We start from the raw sequence: 13,439 nt of genomic DNA on the forward strand, positions 1-13,439 counted from the left end.
ATCAGCAAGTTATATGGTTCATTTTTTCCCATTAAACTGTAAAAAAAAAAAAAAAAAAAAGCCAAGGTGAAACAAGTCATTTTGGCAAGAGAACAACAGAAGACAAAGCTTTGCAATTTTTCTTTCACTGTTAATTTTGTTAAGAACTCCTGAAATTGCGGAGATGCTCACGTATGGCCACCTCTCGGTCCCTGACAGTGAGGACTGAGGTCCTATCCTGTAGGTAGATTCAAATCGTATCATTAGGACCCTCATCTACTGGACATCCTTATGTGCCATGACTACCATATAACATCAGTTTCAAAATGGGGCTTACCATCTTCCACTTCTGTTGACACCACATTCTATATTACAGGTAGTAAATTCAAAATGTTTGAATATTTGTGAATCCAAGTTGCACTCAATGGCAGCAGTACACAGAAGTGTGACTAGGAAGGAAGAATTGCTTAATGAAAAGCTTTCAATAGAGTCAGCAGGATTTCACCCTCCAAACTACTTCTATATGCATGTAGCTCTTTCAAAGACAAATACAGCAATATCTTTACATGATCAGTCCGATCTGGTTACTGAGAAATTAGTGTTTAAATTATAATGCAAGAGAGGATTAAAAACTATTTGTAGATCTGAAGCCTCTGTCACTCCAGCTCTATTCCCCACACAATATCGGCGCCACCTCCTCCTCTACTGGAAGCCTCTATGCTGCGTTACTTCAGGCTAAGACACCTACAGTCAAACCGGAGGTGATGCTGGATATGGAGTAGAACCGGAGTGACTGAGGCTTCAGATAAGCAAATCAGGCTGAAGAACTATTTGTACATCAATTTAAATGCAGAGTTCTCATTAAAGGACCTACTGTAAAGACCTACATATACAGTACATATAGTTTTTGGTATGAAATCCTGTAGACATTAATGGCGATATTAATGTCCATAGATAACTCAAATACATTACTGATATACATATACAGGTCCTTCTCAAAAAATTAGCATATAGTGTAAAATTTCATTATTTACCATAATGTAATGATTACAATTAAACTTTCATATATTATAGATTCATTATCCACCAACTGAAATTTGTCAGGTCTTTTATTGTTTTAATACTGATGATTTTGGCATACAACTCCAGATAACCCAAAAAACCTGTCTCAATAAATTAGCATATTTCACCCGACCAATCAAATAAAAGTGTTTTTTAATACCAAACAAAAAAACCATCAAATAATAATGTTCAGTTATGCACTCAATACTTGGTCGGGAATCCTTTGGCAGAAATGACTGCTTCAATGCGGCGTGGCATGGAGGCAATCAGCCTGTGACACTGCTGAGATGTTATGGAGGCCCAGGATGCTTCAATAGCGGCCTTAAGCTCATCCAGAGTGTTGGGTCTTGCGTCTCTCAACTTTCTCTTCACAATATCCCACAGATTCTCTATGGGGTTCAGGTCAGGAGAGTTGGCAGGCCAATTGAGCACAGTAATACCATGGTCAGTAAACCATTTACCAGTGGTTTTGGCACTGTGAGCAGGTGCCAGGTCGTGCTGAAAAATGAAATCTTCATCTCCATAAAGCATTTCAGCCGAGGGAAGCATGAAGTGCTCCAAAATCTCCTGATAGCTAGCTGCATTGACCCTGCCCTTGATGAAACACAGTGGACCAACACCAGCAGCTGACATGGCACCCCACACCATCACTGACTGTGGGTACTTGACACTGGACTTCAGGCATTTTGGCATTTCCTTCTCCCCAGTCTTCCTCCAGACTCTGGCACCTTGATTTCCGAATGACATGCAAAATTTGCTTTCATCAGAAAAAAGTACTTGGGACCACTTAGCAACAGTCCAGTGCTGCTTCTCTGTAGCCCAGGTCAGGCGCTTCTGCCGCTGTTTATGGTTCAAAAGTGGCTTTACCTGGGGAATGCGGCACCTGTAGCCCATTTCCTGCACACGCCTGTGCACGGTGGCTCTGGATGTTTCCACACCAGACTCAGTCCACTGCTTCCTCAGGTTCCCCAAGGTCTGGAATCGGTCCTTCTCCACAATCTTCCTCAGGGTCCGGTCACCTCTTCTCGTTGTACAGCGTTTTCTGCCACATTGTTTCCTTCCAACAGACTTACCATTGAGGTGCCTTGATACAGCACTCTGGGAACAGCCTATTTGTTGAGAAATTTCTTTCTGGGTCTTACCCTCTTGCTTGAGGGTGTCAATGATGGCCTTCTTGACATCTGTCAGGTCGCTAGTCTTACCCATGATGGGGGTTTTGAGTAATGAACCAGGCAGGGAGTTTTTAAAAGCCTCAGGTATCTTTTGCATGTGTTTAGAGTTAATTAGTTGATTCAGAAGATTAGGGTAATAGGTCATTTAGAGAACCTTTTCTTGATATGCTAATTTATTGAGACAGGTTTTTTGGGTTATCAGGAGTTGTATGCCAAAATCATCAGTATTAAAACAATAAAAGACCTGACAAATTTCAGTTGGTGGATAATGAATCTATAATATATGAAAGTTTAATTGTAATCATTACATTATGGTAAATAATGAAATTTAACACTATATGCTAATTTTTTGAGAAGGACCTGTACAGTAATCAGGAATTCTGAATTAGCAGTCTATGTTTAGGATTAGAAAGTAAATCTTCACCAATCGGCGGTCATTTAAAGGGAACCGGTCACCATTTTTGTGTCATAGCAGCTAAAAATATCACCTTGGTCAGCATCTGCAATGCATTCCGTAAAATACTTATGTAACCCCCTGAAAAACCCATTTAAATTTCTCCCACGCTTTATTTTAATCGGGTGCGTCCGGTCCAATGCACGCCCATCACACCGGACGGACCTGATTAGAATACAGCGCAGGAGAAATAAAGGTTTTTCAGGGATAGTCAGGGGGTTGCATGCGACTAGTTCCCTTTACATAACATTTAAAATAATGGGTGTTAGCATATTAATCTGTTGAGATATTCATAGACTTGTAATTACACATTTTTATGCAGATTAATTCGGACCTTACTAAAAATTCAACAGATTTTCGTAATGTCTGAGCGTACTACAATACTTCTGGCACGCGACAGGCGGTTACTGTTCAACGCAAGTAAGAACAGTTTCTCTGGAAACACTCAATTACGTGTGAGATAATCCACAAGGCACAAAGTGTGAAACTAAGAACCTCAGCTGTATTCCTTACGAGGAAGCAGGCCTCTTTTCTAACAGCTTTCACATAAATCCATTCACTAGCGCTGCAGGATACACATGCTCTGTTATAAAGTACACATACACCTTTGTCAGGTACCAAGAAATTCGTTCTCACCATTGTGTCTATGTTGGAAAAAGTCCTAAGACTTTTTGGTTTTTACCATCCCCTTCTGCACCAGGCAGCGGTAGAACTCCTGGATGTACGTGTATACACATTTCCAGTCCGGTTCTCGCATGCGGACCATATCCTCTGCGTCTAGCAACTGCGGACAGTCAGCGTGCTTCCTAGGGGTGAACGGACGAGAAGAGGTGGAAAGATAGAAGAGGGACCGGTGAACACAGCCAAGTGGAGGGAGAGAAAGAAAAAAAGAGACAAGAAAGACATTCATGAGTGGTTTAAACATTCTGGTGCCATTAACATGAACATACCCATGCTGTGCGTGTTCAAGAATTGAGGTGCATGATTGGGGAGAGCAAAAAAAATAAAAATCAATGGTGTTACAATCCGACCTTGGACAAGGACATGGGGTGTGACTATAGCTGGTGGAGAGGTGGTAAATTGGGGAAACAGTCCCTGTGAAGTGCAAAAAGCCAAAGAGTTAAGACGTGACACAGATCCGTTCTGAATCTGAGTATTTGCAGAATGAGTGGTGTATTTGTGAAGTCCGTAGCTAAACAGCACACTTGTGAAACTGGAAGAACCTTCTCAATGCAACCCTAGAAGCTGCATTGGAACCCACACCTTTCTCCTCTCTGGCCATCCTCATGTTATGGAGCAAGGAAGGAGTTAACTATTCTCAGCTTTAGCTAGGGAGAGGTTCCATCAAGGACTAGATTATTGAGGTTATTATACATCTTTCACCATTTCTGGATTTCAAGCGGAAGATTCATGTAGTAAATCAGTGTGGTCAGACATGTCTTTGGAAATGAAGCCAAGTACACAAATGCCTTTACTAGTCAGCTACTTAAAAATTGGGACTTTACCCAAGGGAACCATATAAAATTTATGAAACGTGATAAAGGACGCACTCCTGTATCTATTTGGCATGTGATGTTTCTCCTTACTAGGCCAGAAGAAGATTGCTGGTCGCAGATTAGCCGTATATGGCTGTGACAAGCTACATGATACAAGGCTTGAGTAATGGGATGAATAGCTAGTTTGGCCACTATCTAGGGTCTTCTATTTATCTACTTTATCTTCTCACAGAAGTATTTGGTGTAGGAGACTGCCACTGTCCTGTCCAGCACTATGGCTTATTAGGATGTTTGGGCCTGGTCAAGTCTACGCAAGCTGTCACATTAAATCTTAATGGGGTACAACACTGGACACTAAGCATAACAATAATCCTAGGAACACATTCAGATTGAAGGAGCCAAATATTGCATATACTAAGACCCAACATAACAGAATTCCTGCTTTATAAAACTACCCTCCACTTTTGGAAAAGAGGCCCTCAACCTTCAGACGGTAGTGCTGCTCACCTCAGTGAATGGCTGCAGTGGTGATAAGAGCTGTCAACATGATGTCATGGTTGCAGCCAAAACAGCGCCAGGGAGCCAGCGCTAGACCAAGGGAATACATGTATTTTTTTTTTTAACTATCTGAACAGTTTGAATCCACTTTTCTAAATGTGGAGAATACCGGTAGGAAAAGTACAGTGTATTAAAAACAAAAACATGAGTTGGTCCACGTTTTCTTAAAAATATTCATATACCTCAAAATCATTCAGGCTTGCAGACATAATGTAAGCACAGTACTAACGCAAATGAACACAAACGGAGTGTATTAGAAGCGTGCATAGTGCCGATTCATGAAACGCAGAAGAGCAGAATAATGATTAATGCCAGGAAATAAGCCATCACACCAAGCAGAGGATCAGCAGGGCAAACGTGTGAGAACATGGAGTTCTGACTGCATGGCAACACTACTGCGCCTAATTACCACCCCAGGGAACGGACTCCCTGTCCCAAATTAATGTCAGATCCAATGCAATCCAATAATAGTGCAATTACTCCAGAAATCATTGGACAGAAGACAAAAGGGAGGCAAAATATGTAGATACATTTTCTGTACAAAACGAACGGTAAAGAATTTTCACCAAAAAACAAAACAAAGCAGGTTAATCAGGATCATGAAATAGCTCTGGATCAATCAATACATTGGAGGGGAGGCGGAGAGAAGGAAATGTTACAGCCCAGAATAAGAAAAGAAAAAAGCAGAAATTGTAGATCTAATTACGAGCTGCTATCCTAGGAATCTGTGGCAGCGTGAAAAGAAATATGCAAAAATCTGCAGCTATGCACAATACTCCATGATTGTCACTTGATCGCCAATCTAGCACATGCCGTGCTGACCACCTTATCAGCCTAAGGATATACTGACAGTTATTCAGGTTAGTTTTTTCTGGTGGGATTTTTTATGCACTTTTGTGAATTAGGCTTTTTTCTGCTTCATTTCATTGTGCAGCCAACTTTTTTTTTTAACTCACATAGAATTGCCTCAAGAAATGACACGTTGCCATTTTTTTCCCCCCATGAGGGAAAAAAAAACGGCACCATTTGAAAATCAATAGAGAACTTATTGAAAGTTGTTGAAGTTTTCTTTCCATGTAATGAAAGATCTGCTCTAAAATCCAGGTAAGGAAAAAAAACTGTACATGAACATACTATTCTACTTCCATAAGGATTTTTGTCCTAGCCATCATTTTACTATAAGTGTCATTTAAAAGGAATCAGTCAGCATGATTTTCATGATCAGCATGATCAGCTAGGTGTGTGTGGAGTAGTCAGTCATGCAGGAGGATGTGGCACTTGGCAGGGAATAGAGCTGGAGCGACAGAGGCTTGAGAGCTACAAATAGGCTTACAAGAGTATCGGGTCAATGACTAATGGCTTACAAGAAAAGTACCTGCTAAAAATAAACTTACAGTTTTCATAATTATCAAAAGAAAACCTCATACTAGATTTGATTTGAAAATGCACTTATCTGGTGTGTATATAGCTGTGACCCGAAACCAGGCCCAGCACCTCATGGATGTCAATGGTTTTCTGCCAGATTTTTCCTGGAGCCTCCTGAGGAACCATATGACGGAGGGGAAACGCGTTGAGGCTATATACACAGAAGGGGATGCACATAAATGCATTTTCAAATCAAAATGGCCAGTGTTTTTATGCCCCCTAGATTATATATAGAAGATGATACAGAGGATATCCTTACGTTTTGTCTTTTTGTCCCATTTGGCGATTTTATTGTGAATCCTATATATCATATATTGTTACAGTCTGGTCCGAGCTGTCAGGTATGTTTGAATTGCAGTAAGACTATTAGGGTCAGCCGACAGTGAGCGGGGGCGCCATTTGTGTTCAATGTAGGGTGTCAACCTCAGCGGCTAGAAAGTGAGAAAGACATCACTTTTTCTGTAGTAGAATTTGTATAATATTTATCTTAGAAAATATATTCATTTTATTACCTGTAGCATAAGGTTTTCTTTTTGTAGCTATAGAAGTTTTAAATAAATCATTAAAAGTTACAATTTAGCAGGGACTTTTCTTGTAAGCCATTAGATCTACAAATGGCTTTTCCGCTTCATTTGCATATAAATTCAAATGCTGATTTAAGAACTATTTGTAGGTCTAAAACCTCTGTCACTCCAGCTCTATCACCTGCTATATATAATCTAGAGGGCCTAAAAGCACAGGGCATTTTGACTTGAAAATGCATTTATCTGCATCCCCTGCTGTGTATATAGCCTCAAAGTGTTTCCCCTCCATCATATGGTTCATCAGGAGACACCAGGAAAAATTTGGCATAAAAAAAATTGACATTCATGATGTGTTTTTAACTGGTTGCAGGTCAAGGCTATATACACACACCAGAAGATGCAGAAAACTGCAGTTAGCATGATGTTTTCTATTTATAATTATGTAAGTTTTAAACAAATCATTAAGAGTTAATTTTTAGTGGGTACTTTTCATGTAAGCCATTAGTCATTGACCCGATACTCTTGTAAGCCTATTTGTACATCTTAAGGCTCTGTCACTCCAGCTCTATTCCCTGCCCAGCGCTGCCTCCTCATGCACAACTAACTCTGCCTGATGTCACACAACAGAGGCTGCCAGTCAAGCACGAGAAGGCGGCACTGGGCAAGGAATAGAGCTGCAGTGACAGAGGCTTTCTCAGCAGTGGAGGAATGGACTGGCTATTTAAAGGTATTTCTGGACTTGGCGAATGAGCAGTACTTTTTGTAATAGGATAAAAGGGGCAAACTAGAAGAAAAGGATTGAACATTCGACTAAACATCAACCTACCCTGAAAGATCCAACATGCATGTCTTTTTTTTTGTATTTCTCTACTAGAATTAAGGGTGTGTAATATCATTTATTCTGTTGATTTATAAAATGACTGATATTAATGTGCTCTCTGGGACATTCTAAGCACTGGCACGCGATGTGGTACAACCACAGAGTAATTATATAATTCTACATAATCTGTGCAGATAAATGCATACGTTGCTTATGCTTTTCTGTGCCTTATGTGAACATGCCTTCAGCGACCACAGATTTGATTTGTAGAAAAAAAAAGTACATAAGCAGTCTTATGACAAGAGAGGGGGGCAATAGAAAAGAAAGATTCTCATAAAACAAGCACATGCATAACTAAAGCTCTATTTTACAGATTAAAAAAAAAAAACAAAAACAGAATTTTAGGAAACACCTTCCCCCAAGTCTTTAAATGTATTCTGTTATTGACACACAAGTGTTGAACTCTTAACAGTCAGATAAAATGGCGTATATGGCGATTAATTCATTACGTACTCTGCAGCAGAGAATGCCAAGTCAAAATTCTGTCTCCTGTTTTGTGGACTGAGCTGGTTGTAGTCAAATGCCTCAGGGAAGAAATTGTGGACCAAGGCACAAAATGCCATTCCATCACTCCAGCTGGAAGAAAAGTTCTGGATGTTCACATGCTGGAAAGGAATATATGAATATAGGAATAGTTAGTTGTGCAACCATCACCAATCCTCACATGGAGCACTGGGAAAACGTGCTCAGACCCAAACAGATCAGTCTGAAAGCATTAGGACAGTGACAATTCTCATATAGCCTCTGGATTGAAAAGTCACAAAGACAGGCGAGTCTGCATAGAGTTGGGTCTTCTCTAAATGTGGTCTCCTTGTTGCCAGCTCATGGGCTCCTACACTATGAATTAATTACTATTATTGCTACAAGTATATAAATATGAGATTCTTCGTGCATATTTTGATCAATGTACACAGTGCTGTAGAATTACACTTACGCCCGTACTGCAGTTGCGTTGCATTTCCACCTGTATATGTGCAGACCACTCATGTTTTTCGGCATGGTCTAATAGTGATAAGCTCAGATAAGGTGCCATCAGAACACGCTCATGTGCCAACGGTGTTTTTTCAGCGTGCTCGAATAATATGTTCGAGTCTCCGCAGCTACATGTTCGATAAACAGGCGATCAAAACAAACAGGCATTCCCTGCATGTGTTGCGGCTATCATTCAACCATGAGATATGCAGCCACGGAGACTCAAACATTTTTAGAGCACGCCGAAGAAAGTCGGTTTGCACGAGCATTTTCGGATAACACCTTATTCCGAGCACGTTTGCTCACCACTAGTTAATTATTTGACTAGAAAAGACTTCAAATTATTAGGATAACTCTAGTTTGACAGATCTTTATACCCTACACAAAAAAATGAAGTTAATGTATTGCTGGATGGAAGCAAATATTTTATTTCAGCTCTAATCATAAAGTAGAGTGAATTAAATAGATATGCCCTGAAATCGGGGTGCGCGGAACTCTATACATTGTATTTTGGACTGACGAGTCCTACGATTGGGCACCTTGGTGTGCAAGTTTCACTATTTGCCCCAAATTGCCAACTGTGTGATAGCAGATACAAGTGACAGGATGAATTCTGGGATGTTATAGCAATACATTATACTAAAAATCTGTCAAATGTTGCATAGCTGATGGGACAGTGCTACACACTACAGATGGAGAATGACCAAAGTAACCTAACCACTTCAATATCCAAGTCACTCGCATCGACCTATTTTCTGAGTTTTTGACTTCAAGCAGTCATTGACCGCAAAGTAATTGCATCCAAGTATTAAAATAATGGCTATACTAGTCCAATATGGAAGAACTGACTAACGAAAAGACTAACATTAGCAAAAAAAAAAAAATCCAACTTTTTAAAAGAAAATAGAAGGGCATCATATTGCAGCTTCCTATAATCAATACATCATCCATCCCAAACACAGAACTATAATAGCTGCACAGTTCTCTCTCATAATGCAGAGCAGGAGGGAATGCAGAAAAGGACCTGCATATCACCAAGGCTGCAGGTGCCAACTAGCTGAAGACCTTCTAAGAGTGTATACAGCGTGCGTGTTGATGTAGCTGAGCTGTGTGTATATACAAAGAAGAGTGTGCATGCAGCATTGTTGTGCAGAGTGTATATAAAGTGCATAATGTGAAGCTATATGGGTATCATACACAAGCTGCAGAAGATCTATTCATTTTATATCCTACTGCATTCGTATTTGTGATACTGACACCTACACTTCTTTACACCACTTGGGAAGTTTTACTACGTTTCCTATTTTCTACTTTCTAAACCCGGGGTGTGTCTTCTAGTAACATACAAAAAAACATGATATGTAAAAACCATCTGTAATCCCCAAAATGTCAGTACAATATTTTTGTAACTGAATTCTAGGGACACCTTGTTGGTGTACAGAGGCTGAATGATGAAAATTGTGCACTGTCCAAATATTTGCAACTGAATACACAAATCCCTTAGGAATATTTACGGATCAATCTACTGTTCCTTATTGATCCAGGAGATTGTAGCACAGGCAGGGATTAGTGCACTTCTATTAGGACAGATGATTCCATATTACATGTGGTGGTGTTTGCCATCAATTTGATTATAGCAGTGATTTCTAGGCCTGATTTGCAGTAATTTGTCTCATTAGCCAGTTCACATAACACTGACATTTAATTTTCTCTTTGCGTACCATGTTCTAGCTTTACAAAATGGCCTATAATGCAATTTCACATCGACGCCTTAATTTCAGGGGATGTTTATACAGAATGTAATATGAAGTAACTACATCGATTTAATCATAAATAAATTAAAGTTGTTCTCGCTCCCACCTGATAATGGTAGGGCATTATATGAGCGCTGCAGATTTCCCCCGACACTTACGTCATAACCTCTAGTTTTCGCTTTGCACCAGTCTAACAACATCTGCTTGATACTGTTAGCGTTAGGAACACCAAATGCTGCAGTCCGGGGGGTGGCAACTTTGGAAAAAGCTGGAGTTGATGGACTGCAAAACAAAAGATAAGGAAAAAAAACTTGAATCCAAAAAAAGTAACAGGACATATGAACTGCCAAGATGAATATAGAACAACGGCATTAAATGAACAAAACATTTCTAAAGTATTTTCTAAATGGCTCCAAACTCAATTTATAATCTATTATCTATAACATTTCCACTTCAGAAGAGCGTTTAATTCGTTCTAAGAACATTATGTGTAATCTGCATTTATAAAAATGATCTGGCTGCTTTGCAGATTACATGAAATATGGTTATTCAAATAATGATTCTGATAAGCTCCAACAAAAACTAAAATTATATATAATTTATGCAAGATAAAAAAAAAAAAAATCATCCCTGTTAAAGCAAAGGGAAGGCTAAAATTTCTCAATACCTTCCACTATCTTTCTCCAGTTTTTCAATCATGGCCTTGCGAGACTGTGTGGCTGGCGTTTTAGGAAGACTTTGTGCTTTCATGAGCTCCTTCTTTTTTTCTGCTTGCCTCCTTTCCAAGGCAGCTACGCCATCATCCTCCCGTTCAAAAATACTGTAACATCATAGATATTGGGTTTTATACCACTCATAATGAAATAAAAATGAGTTTATACAAGCAAGACAATAAAAAACAATTTTTTGAAGATTTAAAAAAGGACCACTACGGTGATTTTTCTCTTTTTATTTCACCCCCAGAGTGACAGCATTTATGTTTGTTCCCTGCCCCTAGTAAGATACCAGCTGAAGACTTATACTCTTTCCTAGTGCCACTCTGGAACCATTCTGCCTTCTTGTAACACCAGCTGCAGGGTGGCCAGAAGTCAGACGTAGCAGTCACAAGCGCTCAATGCAAGTCTATGAGTTGCTTTCTGGCTCAGACATATTGAGAAGTGACTTCCAGTCCACCATCGGGCAGGTTACAACTAGCAGAAGACGTTTGGAGCAGCTCAGAATAGCAGAAGACTGTGGCTGGCAAGTATTCTACTACAACAGCGAACACGTTAGTGATACCAAACCGGCGGTGAAATACACCGGAGTGGTGCTTAAAGCAAACTTCATGAATACACTAAACAAAAATAAGAAGTTATGCCTCCCAGTGGCTAATGTAAAGGTGCGCTATATGCTCAGCATTCTAATGCCAACATTAAATCTGATTAAACGAGCAAACCTTTACAAATTCAGCTTCAGAGTTCTGCAAATGAGTGATTTTATCATTACGGTGGCATATTTTTCACATTTAAGTCATTGATTGGATGTTAGAATACAGGTAGCAGATATATTAAAGAGCCACTCATCTCTAATACTAATGTGCCTGTAAGTTGTAAAAAATTTTATGGAAATCTATATTTATATAACCCAACTATCCCTGTGTGGCCCATTCATAAAACCTAAGCCATAATCCGGTTCCTCTCATCATGTTCTCATACAATTTATGCAGTTAGTTAGCCCTCTGTGTCTGTGCTGTTACATATTAAGGCTGATAACTGGTTCATGCAGCTTTACATGAACACCCGAGCCTTACACTATGGCTGGTCCGAATAACTAAAGCAATTGTAACCATCCACCTCTCGTGTCTCCCCTTTTCCTCATAGGTTGTAAGCTTGCGAGCAGGGCCCTCACTCCTCTTGGAATCTGTCTTGATCTAGGTGTTTGTTATGCTGTAATGTCTATTGTCTGTACAAGTTCCCTCTATAATGTAAAATGCTGCGGAATATGTTGGCGCTATAGAAATTATTATTATTATTTAGAGAGACAATATAGTGAAAGCATGTCATCATGCAGAATTTCATAGTTACCTGCCGACCTTCTTAGATGTAGATGCACTGAATGAAGATTTCGTCTGAACAAGTGTGCCGCCATCTGCAATGATACAAATCTCTCTGTTTGTAATACATACATGTAATATTAAATTAGAATAGATAATGCAGACACCACTCTACAAAGAAAACATTAATGCGGTGCCAGTCTCATTGGGGCTTTCAATCGCTTGATGCATGTTATGTAATTAGAAAATAAATTAAGATAAAATAAATTGTATATACTCACTCTCCGATCGTTTTACGTAACTGGCCTCTACAGTCGTGGTCCTTGATGTTTTGCTGCCATCATCTGCAAAACATAACATTTATATTTACAAAGCATGTAGTGACAAATGCAGTACAATGGGAACGCATCACAAGTGAGAACTGCTTTATGCAAGAGCTATAACGCTTCATGACCTCTAGTCACCTATGTGATTAGGCCAAACTAGCCTGGCCAGAGTTGTCCTTCACAAGCTTTGACTGGGTTATTTCAAAGGATTGCCTCTGAAACTTATTTGGCTAGAAAAGTCTGATTTCTCGGCACTCCACCACTGGGCCCCCAACCAGTCATTAGAACGGAGGTCCTAAGCCCAGTCGTACAGGGAGATTGTGTGTAGCAAGGGTTCCCCTTGGGTCGTACTGCTCCTTTCAAGGTCTATGGTGCTTATGAGAAATGAAGTGCTCAGATGTTTGCATTTATGCTAAATATAAACTAAATGTAACAATGCCATGGATATTCAACCACTGCTCCATTCAAAGATCTCCTCACTGTGGTCATGCAATTTAGAGGAACGAGGGCTGAAGACTCCAATTCTAATGATTGTCTTATAGCTGAGGAACCTGACATCGATCACCTACACTATTGAGGCAAAAACTTTTTAAGCACTATCTGAACAAAATTCTATATTAAGGGAAGAAATATCAAATATATTTATACGGTTTTTAAAATTGGCTTTAGTCTAGGTTCAAAAGTGGCAGACTACTCCATTATATCTGCCTATCAGGAATGTTATCGACTGCATCAGTGGCCACAATTGAGGTCTTTATTTTACTCTGGTTTGTAAAAAAAAAAAAAAAAAAAAAAAAAATCCTTC

General features: G+C 39.6%; 1 protein-coding gene across 3 annotated transcripts in view; it reads right to left on the bottom strand.

Annotated features, from left to right (window-relative positions):
• The window catches only part of SMTN (smoothelin), a 160,679-nt gene that overhangs the window by 13,626 nt on the left and 133,614 nt on the right, over positions 1-13,439 (bottom strand). For 2 of the 3 annotated variants that reach the window (XM_077297352.1, XM_077297361.1), the window contains 5 exons: positions 12,590-12,652; positions 12,340-12,403; positions 10,944-11,096; positions 10,435-10,558; positions 8,004-8,155 (listed from right to left, as the gene is read on the bottom strand). In XM_077297352.1, the coding sequence (XP_077153467.1) occupies positions 8,004-8,155; positions 10,435-10,558; positions 10,944-11,096; positions 12,340-12,403; positions 12,590-12,652 (556 nt within the window). Of the gene's footprint in view, positions 1-3,303; positions 3,474-8,003; positions 8,156-10,434; positions 10,559-10,943; positions 11,097-12,339; positions 12,404-12,589; positions 12,653-13,439 lie in introns of all 3 variants that reach the window. The other variant, XM_077297370.1, reaches the window with a different exon arrangement.

Source organism: Ranitomeya variabilis, chromosome 1, assembly GCF_051348905.1.
Source record: "Ranitomeya variabilis isolate aRanVar5 chromosome 1, aRanVar5.hap1, whole genome shotgun sequence".
Lineage (NCBI taxonomy): Eukaryota > Metazoa > Chordata > Amphibia > Anura > Dendrobatidae > Ranitomeya > Ranitomeya variabilis.